The sequence below is a fragment of the Paramisgurnus dabryanus genome, chromosome 10 (genome assembly GCF_030506205.2).
Source record: "Paramisgurnus dabryanus chromosome 10, PD_genome_1.1, whole genome shotgun sequence".
In the NCBI taxonomy this organism is placed as follows: domain Eukaryota; kingdom Metazoa; phylum Chordata; class Actinopteri; order Cypriniformes; family Cobitidae; genus Paramisgurnus; species Paramisgurnus dabryanus.
In genome coordinates this window covers 32583596-32596787 of record NC_133346.1, presented here as the reverse complement: position 1 = coordinate 32596787, position 13192 = coordinate 32583596, and the positions used below count along the sequence as shown (strand labels likewise).

At 45.1% G+C, this 13192-nt stretch overlaps 1 protein-coding gene across 1 annotated transcript; it reads left to right on the top strand.

Moving 5' to 3' along the window:
• Positions 1 to 6743: 6743 nt before the first annotated feature.
• Positions 6744 to 10744, top strand: LOC141282863 (general transcription factor II-I repeat domain-containing protein 2A-like). The gene has a single exon (XM_073815950.1). The coding sequence runs from the start codon at positions 8779 to 8781 to the stop codon at positions 10588 to 10590; it is 1812 nt and encodes a 603-aa protein (XP_073672051.1). The 5' UTR covers positions 6744 to 8778; the 3' UTR covers positions 10591 to 10744.
• Positions 10745 to 13192: the final 2448 nt, after the last annotated feature.

Genomic DNA, 13192 nt, shown 5'->3' with positions numbered 1-13192 from the left:
AGGTAAAATACTTTTGACTGTAGAGAGAGCCGCGCTGCTTGCAACAGGAGAGAGAGGGGAGGGGCGCGCGCTGTTGAGTCGCTGCATGCAACGAGAGAGGGAGGAGGGAGGCGCGCTGAGCGCTCACTACAATGAATATAGTAAAATTGAAATGTAAATGGTAATCATGAAAAATCTATTTGTGGCGGCCAGTATTGATTCTATGGCAGATAAATCAATGTATGGAAAACACTGAATTATTCATCCTGGGCCCGGGACAACAGACCCGTTTGTCCCCCCCTGTCGGCGGGCGTGCTCCCAGGTACTGCCCCCTAGAAATTTTACGTTCCCATAACGTTCTCAGAATGACCCCACTGGTGTTAAGGATGTTGCCCAGTAAAGTTCCCAGAACGTTTCGAGACGGCCGTGTTGTGTTGTTCTTTAAAGGGTTGGAGGACATTATTTGGCAGACCTTCACAGAACATTCAGAACGTCCTGGAAATGTTAAGGGGACCATAGTTTATGTACACTTTACATTCCCAGAACGCTCTCAGAACGACCCTGCTGGTGTTAAGGACGTTGCCTAGTAAAGTTCCCAGAACGTTTTGAGACTCACCCACAACTTATCCAGAAGCCCCAAAAAATAGCCGTAACTCAACCAATATATAATTATACTGTGAAATTGATACGGTTGGCGTGGTGGAGGATAAAGAAGAAGATGGAGATCATGATGAATCCAAAATTATAATCTTTAATTAATATAAATCAAGCAACATGACAACTGTCAAACAGCAAAACTCACAACACATCACTATAAACAAGAACTGACCTAGACAAAGGGAACAGCAGGGTATTTAGACAATGGAGTGATGACGGGGATGACTGTCAGGTGAGGATAATAACAAACACAGTTCAGGTGAGAGAGTGAAGAGGGTTGTGGGAAATGAAGTCCAAATGGATGATGAATGGGAAAACATATACACAAATAAACAGAATGATAATAAAAAAGCAACAAGTAAATTGCAAAAAAATACAAGAACAACATAAAAGCTAACAAAAACCCACATTAGTTAAATTGTTTAAAACAATAAAGATGCAATTAAAACAAAACATTTACAGTTAAAGTGCATAAAATGTAACAACAGAAACCAATATACAACAACTGGTTAAATAAATAAAAAAATAACCCACGAAATATAAAATGTATGTTTACAGATGTGCAAATGTGTATTAGATATATAAATGTAAAAATAACACCATGCAATAAGGTCACAAGCTTGATAAACATAAACCTTTAGGAACTTCAATCTCCAGGTCTGGAGCCTGCAGAATAAGAGCATACAAATACAAATCCAGTTAAAAAAAATACATTTACATAAAATGCATAAGTAAGGGCAAGAACACATAACAAAACATCACAAATCCAAGAACTAAGATTTTTAACACTCAAATCGAGATGTGAAAAAAATATGTTGGAAGATTTTAGACATCCAGAAAGATTTTCAAATTACTAATTTAAAGAAAAAGCAATTACAAACTACAAAAATGTTAAGATCCAAAACTTCTTGGTCAAGTATTTTTTATTGCCTGCTTCATTATTTGCCATTATTCTTTACTACTTCAAACAATGCAAGCTCCAGTACCTGACACATTTTTAAAACATGCTGTCACTTTTAAGCCAAAACACTTGTGCTTTTGTATCTAATACTAATATTAGGCAAATTAACCCATACAAGAAATTAACCCATACAAAACTTAACAAATTCAATACATTCAATATTGTAATTTAAATCAAATTGCACAAAGATAAATAATGAACATGACTGTTAAGTTTTTAAATAAAGTGTATTACACTTACATCATTCTTTATCCAGATTGGAGGAAGATACAATTCTTCAGGTTTGATGATGTGTGGTACATGACTTCTGCAAACAAAACACAAACATGATTACATTTTTATTATAGAAAAAAAAGGAAAATAAAAGAGAAAGACAAACTCTAATTTATGATTCTTAGGTATTAAATTCCTTTACAAAAGCATTTCCAAAAAGTGCAGATTTTTTTTTTTGTACACAAAACATTTGATCTTTGGTTGGCTTCTTTGTGGGCTGAGCATTGATTTATTTTATGATCAAACATCTTATAGATTTCTCTAACATCCTCTTTATGAAAATTGTTTAGCTCACTGTAATGGCAAACAAGAATATAATATTAGCACTAATAGCCTAACATAGAAATAAAAAACATCACAGAAAAGAATAGCAAATAAAGAGAAAAACATTCATGTAACTCACTGTAGATATAGGTTTAAAAATGTATGTAGGTTTAAAAAGAAAAGTATCTTAACTTACCTTACAGTATTATATAAAGACAAAACCAGTGGCGGCTGGTGCTAAAATATTTTTGGGGGGCGCAAACACACTCAAAATCAAACTTTTATTGTAGTAATGCAGTACTCTTAAAAGCCATTTATCAGGTGATGAGTATCATTAGGCTACTACTTAGCTAAAATGCTGAAAATGTTACAGTTGAAATCAAACACACAAAATAAATGTACTATGAATCTGTAATGAACTAATAAAGGGAAGGTCCTAGAGACTCGTGGGTGGGAGCGTTTTGAAGGGCTCAGTGAGACCTTTCGAACGACACCAGCCTCGAGTCTCTACGACGTTGCCTCGCCGAGATATGGTTTTCCACTTTTGAAAATTTATGAAAAAGGCTTGTTTTCAGAGCTCGTTTACTCTGCCTTGCAAGGCCGTAGAGACTCGAACGATGGTTCCTTGGAAAGCCCTGGACTAGGCCTTTCCAACGAGCCCGAGATCGATGGCGTGGGTTTCTTAGAGGCAGAGCTATGGGCATTTGAATATGAGGAAAAAAATCGTTATATTTTTGGAAGGGGAGGTCCTAGAGACTTGGGGGTCGGATCGTTTTGAAGGGAGCGACGACGCCACGCCCACAAAACCACCCACACGTCTCTACGACATTTCTGGGCCGAATTTTTTTTTTATTTCTCGGCCTGAGAAGGTCGTAGAGACTCGAACGAGGGTTCGTTGGAAAGCCCTGGACTAGGGCTCGATTAAAAGGGGTAGGAGAGACCTTTCGAACGAGCCTAGCCTCGAGTCTGGCCGACGTTCGGGGGCGGAGCTAGGGGCATTTGAATATGAGGACAAATTCTTTATATCTTTGGAAGGGGAGGTCCTAGAGACTTGGGGGTCGGATCGTTTTGAAGGGGGCGACGAGAACTTTCCAACGACACCACGCACGAGTCTCTACGTCGTTCCTAACTTAACGTGCTTGCCTTTTCCATCTTATAAGGCAAATAGACTGAAAAGTGAAGTAATTAAGTTTCCTGTCTAAAAAGCCCAAATAGACTGAAAAGTGAAGTACTTGAGTTTCCTGTCTAAAAAGCCCAAATAGACTGAAAAGTGAAGTACTTGAGTTTCCTGTCTAAAAGCCCAAATAGACTGAAAACTGAAGTGGCCTATATAAGCAAATTTCTCTGAAAATTTCTCATTCTCTCTTAACGGCTGAGGATCCTTAGGTGTATTCGATTAATCTGTTAGCTTTATTAATTAATTTAAAAAATGTCTTTTAAGTGTCCAATATGTGGTGGATACTACATGCACCTGAGCCAGCATCTAAGGGTGACCCACAAAGTCTTCAACGTGGAGGAGAGGAAGCTCCTTCTGGCCCTGGAGTCTGGCAGGGTGGACGTCCGTAAAGGACGTTGCCTTGTCCCCGGGTGCCAGAAGGAGGTAGCTAGAATGGACCGGCACCTTCACGGCCACAGCGAGCTCTCGGCGAAGGCTCGCCGGAAGGCCTTCGCCGAGGTCAAGAGGGTCCGCATATTAGAAAAGCTGGCTGCCTTGAGGGCCGACGGACCAGCGGTGCCGATGGCGTCTACCCTGGACCTGCAGAGGGAAGAGGAGCAGGCCGGGGAAGAAGCCATCAACGCTCCGGCAGAGGACGACGACGAGCAGCCCTGCGGCTCCGAGGCCTGCGAGAGGCGGGTGGCGCGCCTGCGAGTGAGAGTGTGCGACTTGGAGAAACAAGTGGACACCCTCACTACCACATTGCAGGTGGTGACCCGCCGGTGCAAGCAGCTTCTGCGCCGGCGGCCTGACAAGTCGGCCGCCGACTTCAAAGGCGTGACGCAGAAGCTGCTGCAGGCCTTGGAGTCTCCCGCGGAGGACGAGGAGGAGGCGGGACCGTCGACGGGAAAGCGAGGGACCAGGGAGAGGACTCAAAGGCCTTCCTCGCCGCCCCCGCAAGAGCCCCCCGCAGAAGGATCGGATCCTGTTGAGGAGGAGAGCGCCACGTCTCGGTACCCCGAGCATAGCGCGGTCCTGAGTGAGTAGGGTTCCCTTTTAACGTCCTCCTGTCTGTAATGCTAACGAATGCTATAATGCTTTCTCTCTCTCTCCCTCTCTTCAGACCAGCTCCTGGAGGAGTACCGCCTGCACCAGCAGGGCCCGGAATCCTCCAGGAAGCTGAAGGAGAACGTGGCGGGAAAGATCTATAGGATCCGGTCCTTCATCGGGCACATGGCGGCGGTGAAGGGGCGCCTTTCCACTTTGGAGTTCCTGGACAACCTCGGGATGATCAGGAAGTGAGTTTCGCTCCCGTCGTTTTGACGTTTTAACTCTGAACGTTAACTCTGGTCGTTGACTCTTTCTTTTCTTTCATCCACAGATGGCTGGGCAGCTTGAGATTATCTAAAATAGCAGAGACTACTATCAATCATTACTTAAAGAATGCTGCCCAGTTCATGGACTACGTCTCGGAGACCCCCCCTCCCACATCCCGCCTGTCGAAGAAGGCCCTGACGGGGATCAGGCGGGAGTTGAGGTCCCTGATTAGGGGCCTCAAGAGGGGGGTGGTGATGCACCAGATAGGGGTGAAGCAGGCGAAGGAGGGCCGGCTGATCCCCAAACTGGTGCTGAGGAAATGCCGCTCCGAGGCAAAAAAGATCATCCCGGGGCTCCTAGGTAAGTCGACATCGCCGGCGGCTCCGCGTTCCTTCTCGTGGACCGCGCCCGGTTTTACTAACGTGCCTTTTTGTCTCCACAGACCAGCTGGAAGAGGACGGGCTGCAGAAAACCCAGTTCCAGCTCTACGGCCACTTGACGGCCTATTTTGCCTCCATCTATGGTCACAGACTCGGGGTCTTTCAGAACCTGACCATAGAGGAGGTGGAGAAGGCCGTCAAGTCGGCCAGCTCGGGGTCGTACCTCATAAACGTGAGTGTTTTCCCTAGCGTACTTCGGAAACGCCTGAGGCTTTTCGAACGTCTGACTCTGTCTCTTTTTTCCGTGTTTTCGCAGATTTCCCTCCACAAGACTAACCAGGCGTTCGGTCCGGCGCAGCTGTCCCTCACGCCGGAGGAATACTCTTGGTTTCGCCGGCTCCTGGCGATGAGGGACAACCTGGTCGGCGGGCCGGACGCCACCCACTTTTTTTACACATCGACACCCAACCCCTGCAAAAACCTCAACAATCATTTCCAGGCGGCTTGGGTGTTGATCGGACTTCCGTGGAAGCCGACCTTCACCGACCTCCGGACCTCGATCGCCACACGTAAGCGTCTCGCTCGTTCTGTGTTCGTCCATGTCGATCGTACGAAAATACTGACTGTTCTTCTCTCTTTCACAGGCACGCAACACCCACACCTCGAGTAACCGGACCAAGGTGGCAAAATTTATGTGTCATGACACCTCCACGGCCGACAAGTTCTATGCCATGAACTTGTCGGCGAAGCAGGCCGTGGAGCACCGCCGGTTATTCGAGGAGGCGCTGTGCGGCGAGGAGGTCTCCCCGGCGAAGCCGTCCGAGGAGGGGACGAGTCGTAAGAGGGTGGCTAAGACCAAACACGGCGGCTGGAAACGCCGGCGGGAGGAGTCGCCGCCCACCTCCCCGTCTTCCAGCAGCTCGGAGGTGGGGGAGACGGTGACCTTCCAGGAGTCCGGGGTGTCGTCGATCGACTCTCCCTCGGTGCGTTGTCTTCCCTTATATGTCGTTCGTGTCTACTGGTCGTTCGGCTTGTTTTCTTTGCTAATTTCTTTCTCCGTCTTGTGTTTCAGAGCTTGGAGGAGTACCCCCGGACTCAGGGTTTGGCCAGCCCGCCCTCGCCTTCCTCCTCGGACGCTTTGCGGGAAAGCCAACGGAAGTCTTCCCCGGAAGTCCGAGCTTTGGACCAGGACGACCCACAGCAGCAGCCCGCCTCTCCCCGTCCTACGGCCCAGCAGCCCGCCTCTCCTCAACCGACGGCCCAGGAGACCGCCTCTCCCGCCACGCACACGAAGCCCAGGCCAGTTGTCACCAGGAGGAGGCCGGTGGTTCTCTTGTCGCCACTGAGGAGCCCGGACATCAGAAAGCTCTGCCGGCTCTCTGGCCTCGCCCGTGCCAGTCGTGCACGGGCGAACTTGCGGAGGGCCACAAAAGCACCGGCAAGAAAAGGAAAAAAAGCGTTGTAAATAGTTCTCGTGTTCATTGTTCCTGTTAAGTGTGTTTTGTTCTTGTGTTTTAATAAATGTTCTAAGTGTTCAATCGTGTGTTTGGTCGTTTCTTTACATTTTTAATTGCATGGTAAATAACATGCAATAGCACCGTTTAACAGTTTAAGTCTCTACGACTTTGCTAGAGCAAGGAAGGTCCTAGAGCATACATGGGCAATATACGGCCCGCATAGTGCTTCAATCCGGCCCCCCGCGATGCGCTCGCAATTTGGATGAAACTGTATTCTTCTTTATGTTTTATCGCGGGTGGTACCAAAGTTAAGGTGCATTACCGCCACCTACTATACTGGAGTGTGAACAAGAGAATCTACCCAAACTTAATAAAAAAATTAAATAAAAAAGAAATAATAATAATAAATCGTCTTCTCTTGTGTGTGTGTGTGTGTGTGTGTGTGTGTGTTATGATCGTTTGCACGTCGCTGATTACTAACCTCGTAAGCCGGCGCCAGCTGTTGCCAATTATGCTGTGTATAAATGTGCATTGTCTTTCATCTCGTGTTTGTTAGATCGTTGTTTGGAGTGTGTGTTTGGGTCAGTCGAAAGTGTTCCTGTTTGCTCCTCGCGACGCAGCTATCCGGGTTTTCCGTACCTGTGTTAGGAACTTTGTATCTTTCCCCATGTGACAGCTGCCCGGGGGTTTTCGGCGCCTTTCTTAGGGCTCCGATGCTCTCCCTGTGATTAGAAAATCTGGGGTTTCCTCTCAGTGTTGCTGTGAGGCTGCTCATTCCCTGCAAGTGTTTCTTTGCGTGCTTTACACGGCAAAATTTCGGGAGTGTCAACCGTATTTACTTACAAGTAAGTAAAAAAAGTAATATTTATGCAATGGAAAAAACTTTATGTAACGTTACCGTAATTAACAAAAACAGCTGGCTTTTGTAACGCTTAACATTGGGCAGAAAACAATGCGGTTCCATATAAAGATTTATTCTGCAAAATGAAGCAACTCCACGTTTTACCAAACAGATATATCCAATACAAAAGTAATCCCAAAGACTGATGATATATTGACATCTTGTGAAAGAAAAGTAGGCAGATCCCAACAGAGATAGAGGGGACGACATAAACTCGTACCAGGTGAGATTGTAACAAGGGCGTGGTAAGCTTGAACCTATAAAAAATTCAACTGCAGTAGCCACCGTTCAACCTGAAGAGGGCAGCACTCAGACGTTTTTACACCATATTGTAGTATTGAAACTCTTTAAATCCAAATGTCAAAAAACTTACTAAAATCAATGAACAGCACTAATAAACCATCATTCTTACAGATCAGTAACAAAAAAAGTTGGATTAGGGTTTAAGAATTAACGCAGCCACATAGGAAGTGCACTTACGCTCCGGCTCTAGAGGTGGCACTGAACATAGGCAAAACCAGCCTTTCAGCGCCACCTACAGAGCGGGAGCAAAATCTCACCTACCTTGTTTCCAAGGTTCTGCATTTAACGCTAATAATGTTGTAAATAGCATTCAATATCCTGCAAAAACCGACCGATTTGCTTCAGAAGAAGTCATATGTCAACAGGAGTCATGGAGCTTACTTTTGTATTGGATTATCTGCTTTTTGAGCTCTCAAAGTGGCGGATCTGTTGACTTCCATTATATGAATCACAGATGGGTTTTCTGCAAAATATCATCTTTATTGCTGTGCTGAAGAAAAAAGGTGAGTAAATAAATGGCAAAGTTTAACTTTTTGGGTTAACATTATATTAATCGTCCACTTTTAATGTTTTATCATTTTGCAAAGCAAAACCCTATACATCTTACTTAATGGGCTACACGCGATTCTATACGTAATGTAATATGCTCTGTGGCGTCTATGAAGGTAAAATAATATGCATTAACCTGGAGCAACCCTGCTGCGTAGTTTGCAGTCATTTCTTGCACAGAGAGCAACGGATGACGTGACCGACAACTGGTTGTCCAGTGCGATTATGTTCACACGACACAGCTTCTCTGTAAATGCGGTTGTCAACCCCGCAAATAACCGAACTGCGTGTGAATAAGGACTCAAATACTGGTTTGACAACCGTAATATGGTACCATGTGAATGCAGCCTTTGATATTCGTTCATCTGCTGTATTACCACATTTATAATAAACTGTTTAACCGCATTCGCTTCCACTTATGTACGTGGCATAATCACAGCCCGCTTTTATCCGAACTGCGATCCTGCTATTAAAAAAATCCAACAGATGTCGCTGTGTGATATTAAAATTTGCGACTTCTCTTCTTCACTCCTCAAAGATACAAATTCTAAACGGCTGACGGAATTAACAATTTTTTTAAAATGAGTGCAGTAAAAAAGAGAAAAGTTGACTCTGAATGTCGAGCATTCAATAAAGAATGGACGTCAAAATATTTCGTCACGAACGTCGGCTCAAAGGTGATTTGTCTGATATGTCAGAAGAGCATTGCTGTTTTTAAAGAATATAATATTAGCAGGCACTTCAATACTAATCATGCAAATTATGCCGTGAATTTCTCCGCAAAAGAGAGGGAAGAAAAAGCCACGAGATTGTCCTCCAACTTAACTACCAGGCAGAATATTTTTACTAAGCAGTCTAATTTACAGGAGTCAGCAACAAAAGTGAGCTATATGGTGTCACACAAAATCGCCAGACACAGCAAACCATTTTCAGATGGTGAGTTTGTTAAAGAGTGTATGGTAGAGGCAGCTAGCGTACTTTGCCCTGACAGCAAAAGTAAGTTCGAAAATGTGAGCCTGTCTCGACGTACAGTTACTCGTCGCATCGAGGTAATTGATGATGAGCTGAAATCTACATTGCTAAAGAGGTGCGCCGATTTCACATACTTTTCAATAGCGCTGGATGAGAGCACAGATATTAAAGACACTGCCCAGCTGCTTATATTCATCAGAGGTATTACTGACACATTTGAAATAGTGGAGGAGTTTCTTGCGATGGAATCGTTAAAGGGAACGACAAGGGGTTTAGACCTCTATGATACGGTGTCAGGATGCTTGCAGAGACTGAACATACCGTGGGCGAAGTTACTGAACGTGACCACCGATGGCTGTCCAAACCTCACCGGAAAGAATACTGGGCTATTGCGTAGGATACAGGACAGGGTGAGAGAGGATGACCCCAACTCGACTCTGATTTTTTTACACTGCATCATTCATCAGGAGGCCTTGTCTAAGTCGGTGTTAAAGCTTGATCACGTCACCAAAACTGTGGTGAAACTTGTCAATTTCATCAGGGCCCGGGCGCTTAACCACCGCCAGTTTATCCAGTTGTTGGAGGAGAGTGAGGCAGAACATACTGATGTCCCATACCACTCAAACGTCCGCTGGCTGAGCCTGGGTACAGTGCTACGGCGTGTGTGGGACCTGAGAGATCAGATAGGGGTGTTTCTGGAGAATGTCGGGAAGGCTGGTGACTTTCCAGAACTTAAAGATTCTGATTGGATGCTTGACTTTGCCTTTGCTGTGGATTTAATGGGCCATTTGAATGACCTCAATCGCAAGTTGCAGGGTAAGGATGTGTTTGTGCACGAACAGTATTCCTACGTGCGAGCATTCAGAGCAAAGCTGACCCTGTTTTCCCGACAAATGACAAACAACAGCTTTACACATTTTCCAACTCTCGCCACAATGAAGGATGTGCCTTCCCGACTTACTGTCAAATACACCACTACACTCGAGGACCTGCACACTGAATTCAACAGGCGTTTCTCTGATTTCGGAAAGATTGAAAAAGAGATGGAGCTGGTGTCCACCCCTTTTTCCTTTGACAGCGACCAAGCGCCTCCGGATGCTCAGCTTGAGTTGATTGACATGCAGTGCGATCCCACTCTCAAGGAGAAATTCACCTCGTCATCATTGGACAGGTTTTATGGTGCATTGAATGAGGGCAAGTTTCCTAACATGCGGAGGCATGCACAAAGGATGCTCGTTTTATTCGGTTCAACGTATGTGTGCGAGCAGACTTTCTCCGTGATGAACTTTAACAAGTCACGCTACAGATCACGACTAACCGACGCACACCTGTCATCCGTGTTGCGCATCTCAACGTCGAACATGACCACAGATTTCGATGACTTAGTAAAGAAAGGTGACCGCCTCAATTGTTCACATTGAGTTACAGAACACTGACAAAAAGCTCTTCATCTCAGTTGCATAGGCCGAAATACATTTTTCTAAAGTAGGCCTAGCTAGCCAAAGTTCCATTAAATTACCCTTGATTGATGTTATTTTTACAACATTGTTCAGTTTCATGTTGGCATTTCTTATACATGTGGTGATACAGTTAAATCAAATTTACATTTTGTGAGATGCACAGGCCTATTCCATGTTGTCATTTATATCTTTCAAGCAAACATAGGCTACATGTGATGAAGTTCATCTGCACTTAAATTGTGTTCTATTTTAAAACATTTAAACAAAATATGTAAAAGAAATTACAAAAAAAAAGAATAATCTGAATATGTTTTTCATTCAGTGATGAAGTTCATCTGCACTTAAATTGTGTTCTATTTTAAAACATTTAAACAAAATATGTGAAAGAAATTACAAAAAAAAAGAATAATCACAACTGAAATAAGCTGAATATGTTTTTCATTCAGTGATGAAGGTCTCCCTCTGGTAAGCCTCAATTAAATTTGATTGTTCCAAGCCAGATTGACTGAAGTCTGAATGTTAATGTAACCTGCACAAACATACATTTGCAGTTTTTTTTTTATAGTTTTCTATACTGAATAGCTACTGGTATAAAATGACAGTTGAACAATATGCATGGTAGGAAATGAATTAAATTTAAGTAAATCCAGTTTTTGTAATGTTTGAGTAGCCTAGGGTCATACAGGCCTAGCAAAAATAAATATCAGGCCTTGAAATAGGCTGGCTAAGTCAAAGTAAATGTGTTTGAAACATTTAAACTATGTTTACTTGCAATTTTCCCAAGTATGGCCCTCCGCTTACTTTGCCGAAGCAACTGTGGCCCTCAGACTAAAACTGTTGCCCACCCCTGTCCTAGAGACTCGAATCAGGATTCGTTGGAAAGGCCCGCACTAGCCCTTTCCATCGAGCCCAACCTCAAGGGTGTAGCCTAATCAGGGGCGGAGCTACGGTCATTTGAAAATGTAAAAAAAAGCTTGTACTTATGTTTTTTTTTAAAAACATGTGAAAAGGCTAAGGTTTAGTGCTCTTTTTCTCAGCCGAGCAAGGTCGGAGACACTTTTCGGTTCGTTGGAAAGCCCTGGAACAGTACTTTCCAACAGTGCCAATGGCAAGGGCGTGGCCCTCTTGAGGGCTAAGCTACGGGCATTCAAATTGGGAAAAAAAGGCCGAAATTCAGTGCCTGAGATAAAAAAATTCCCGGATTTACTTCAAACTCGCACCGCGAGTAGAGGGTGCCGAGACTAGGACAGGAATGTGTGTACAACGTTCCTAGCTCATTCCTGCGCCGAGATAGAGGCCTGACACTTGCCTGCAAATAGATTGCCAATGGACGCATAATGGGTTTTTGTCAGTTTTTTCCTTTAGAGCCTCAGCGATTTCGACCGCATGACTGCGACCCGGACGAAGCACGGATAGCGTCAAAGTCACTTGCGCGCGCGTACGACAGCGTGCGGTCAAGTACATGTCGTACGTACGCGCAAGTGACCTTAACGCTATCCGCGCTTCGTCCGTGTCGCGGTAGCGCGGTCGAAATCCCCGTGCCTCTTAAGGAAAAAACTGACACGAAACCATTATTCGTCCATTGGCAATCTATTTACATGCACGTGTCAGGCCTCTATCTCGGCACAGGAACGTGCTAGGAGGGTGGGACCCGCGCACCCGTCTTAGTCTCGTCACGCTCTACGCGTGGTGCGAATTTGGTGAAGATCGGAGGAGGTCGAAAATTTGGTCAAAAAAAGACGACAGGGGTACCCCCTTACGTCAATTTTTTGGACAACATTTTTAAACTTTGCCGGATTTAGCTCAAACCGCTCACGCGTGACGAGGGGGTCGAGCCGTGCTCGGGAACGCACGTCTCGGGGCGGTGACTCGTTGTGGGGCGGAGCTACGCCACTGACACGTGTCATCGATTCCATTCAAAAAAAAATAATGGGTTCGTGTACATGTCGTACGTGCGCGCAAGTGACCTCGACGCTCTCCGTGCTTCGTCCGTGTCGCGCTAACCCGGTCGAAATCACCGAGGCTCTAAAGGGAAAAACTGACACGAACCCATTATTCGTCCATTGGCAGACTATTTACATGCAGGTGTCAGGGCTCTATCTCGGCACAGGAACGAGCTAGGAGGGTGGGACCTGCACCCATGTTTTAGTCTCGGCACGCTCTACGCGTGGTGCGAATTTGGTGAAGATCCGGCGAGGTAAAAAATTTGGTCCAAATTTTTTACTAAGTCCCGTCCGTTTTTCAGTATGGGGTCCGAAAAATTGTCACCAGGAACCAAGTTTTCTAGGCGTTTCAGACGACGCTGATTCACCTGGTAATATTTCTGTGAGAAGGATTTTTGAGGTTGGACTGTTTTTTTGTGAAAAAGGTGAAAAAAAAGCTTTATTTGGGGCTTTATTGCTCGGTCCAGGAAGGTCGTAGAGACTCTAGTCATGGTTCTTTGGAAAGGCCCTGACGAGACCTTTCCGACGAACCCAAGTTCGAGGGCGTGGCGCCTTCTGGGGCGGAGCTAGGGGCATTTGAATAAAATAACTCATTTTTTATATCTCCGGAAGGGAAGGTC

What these genes read in the sequence shown, in the direction of transcription:
- LOC141282863 (XM_073815950.1), top strand. Translation starts at nt 8,779, where the DNA reads ATGAGTGCAGTAAAAAAGAGAAAAGTTGACTCTGAATGTCGAGCATTC.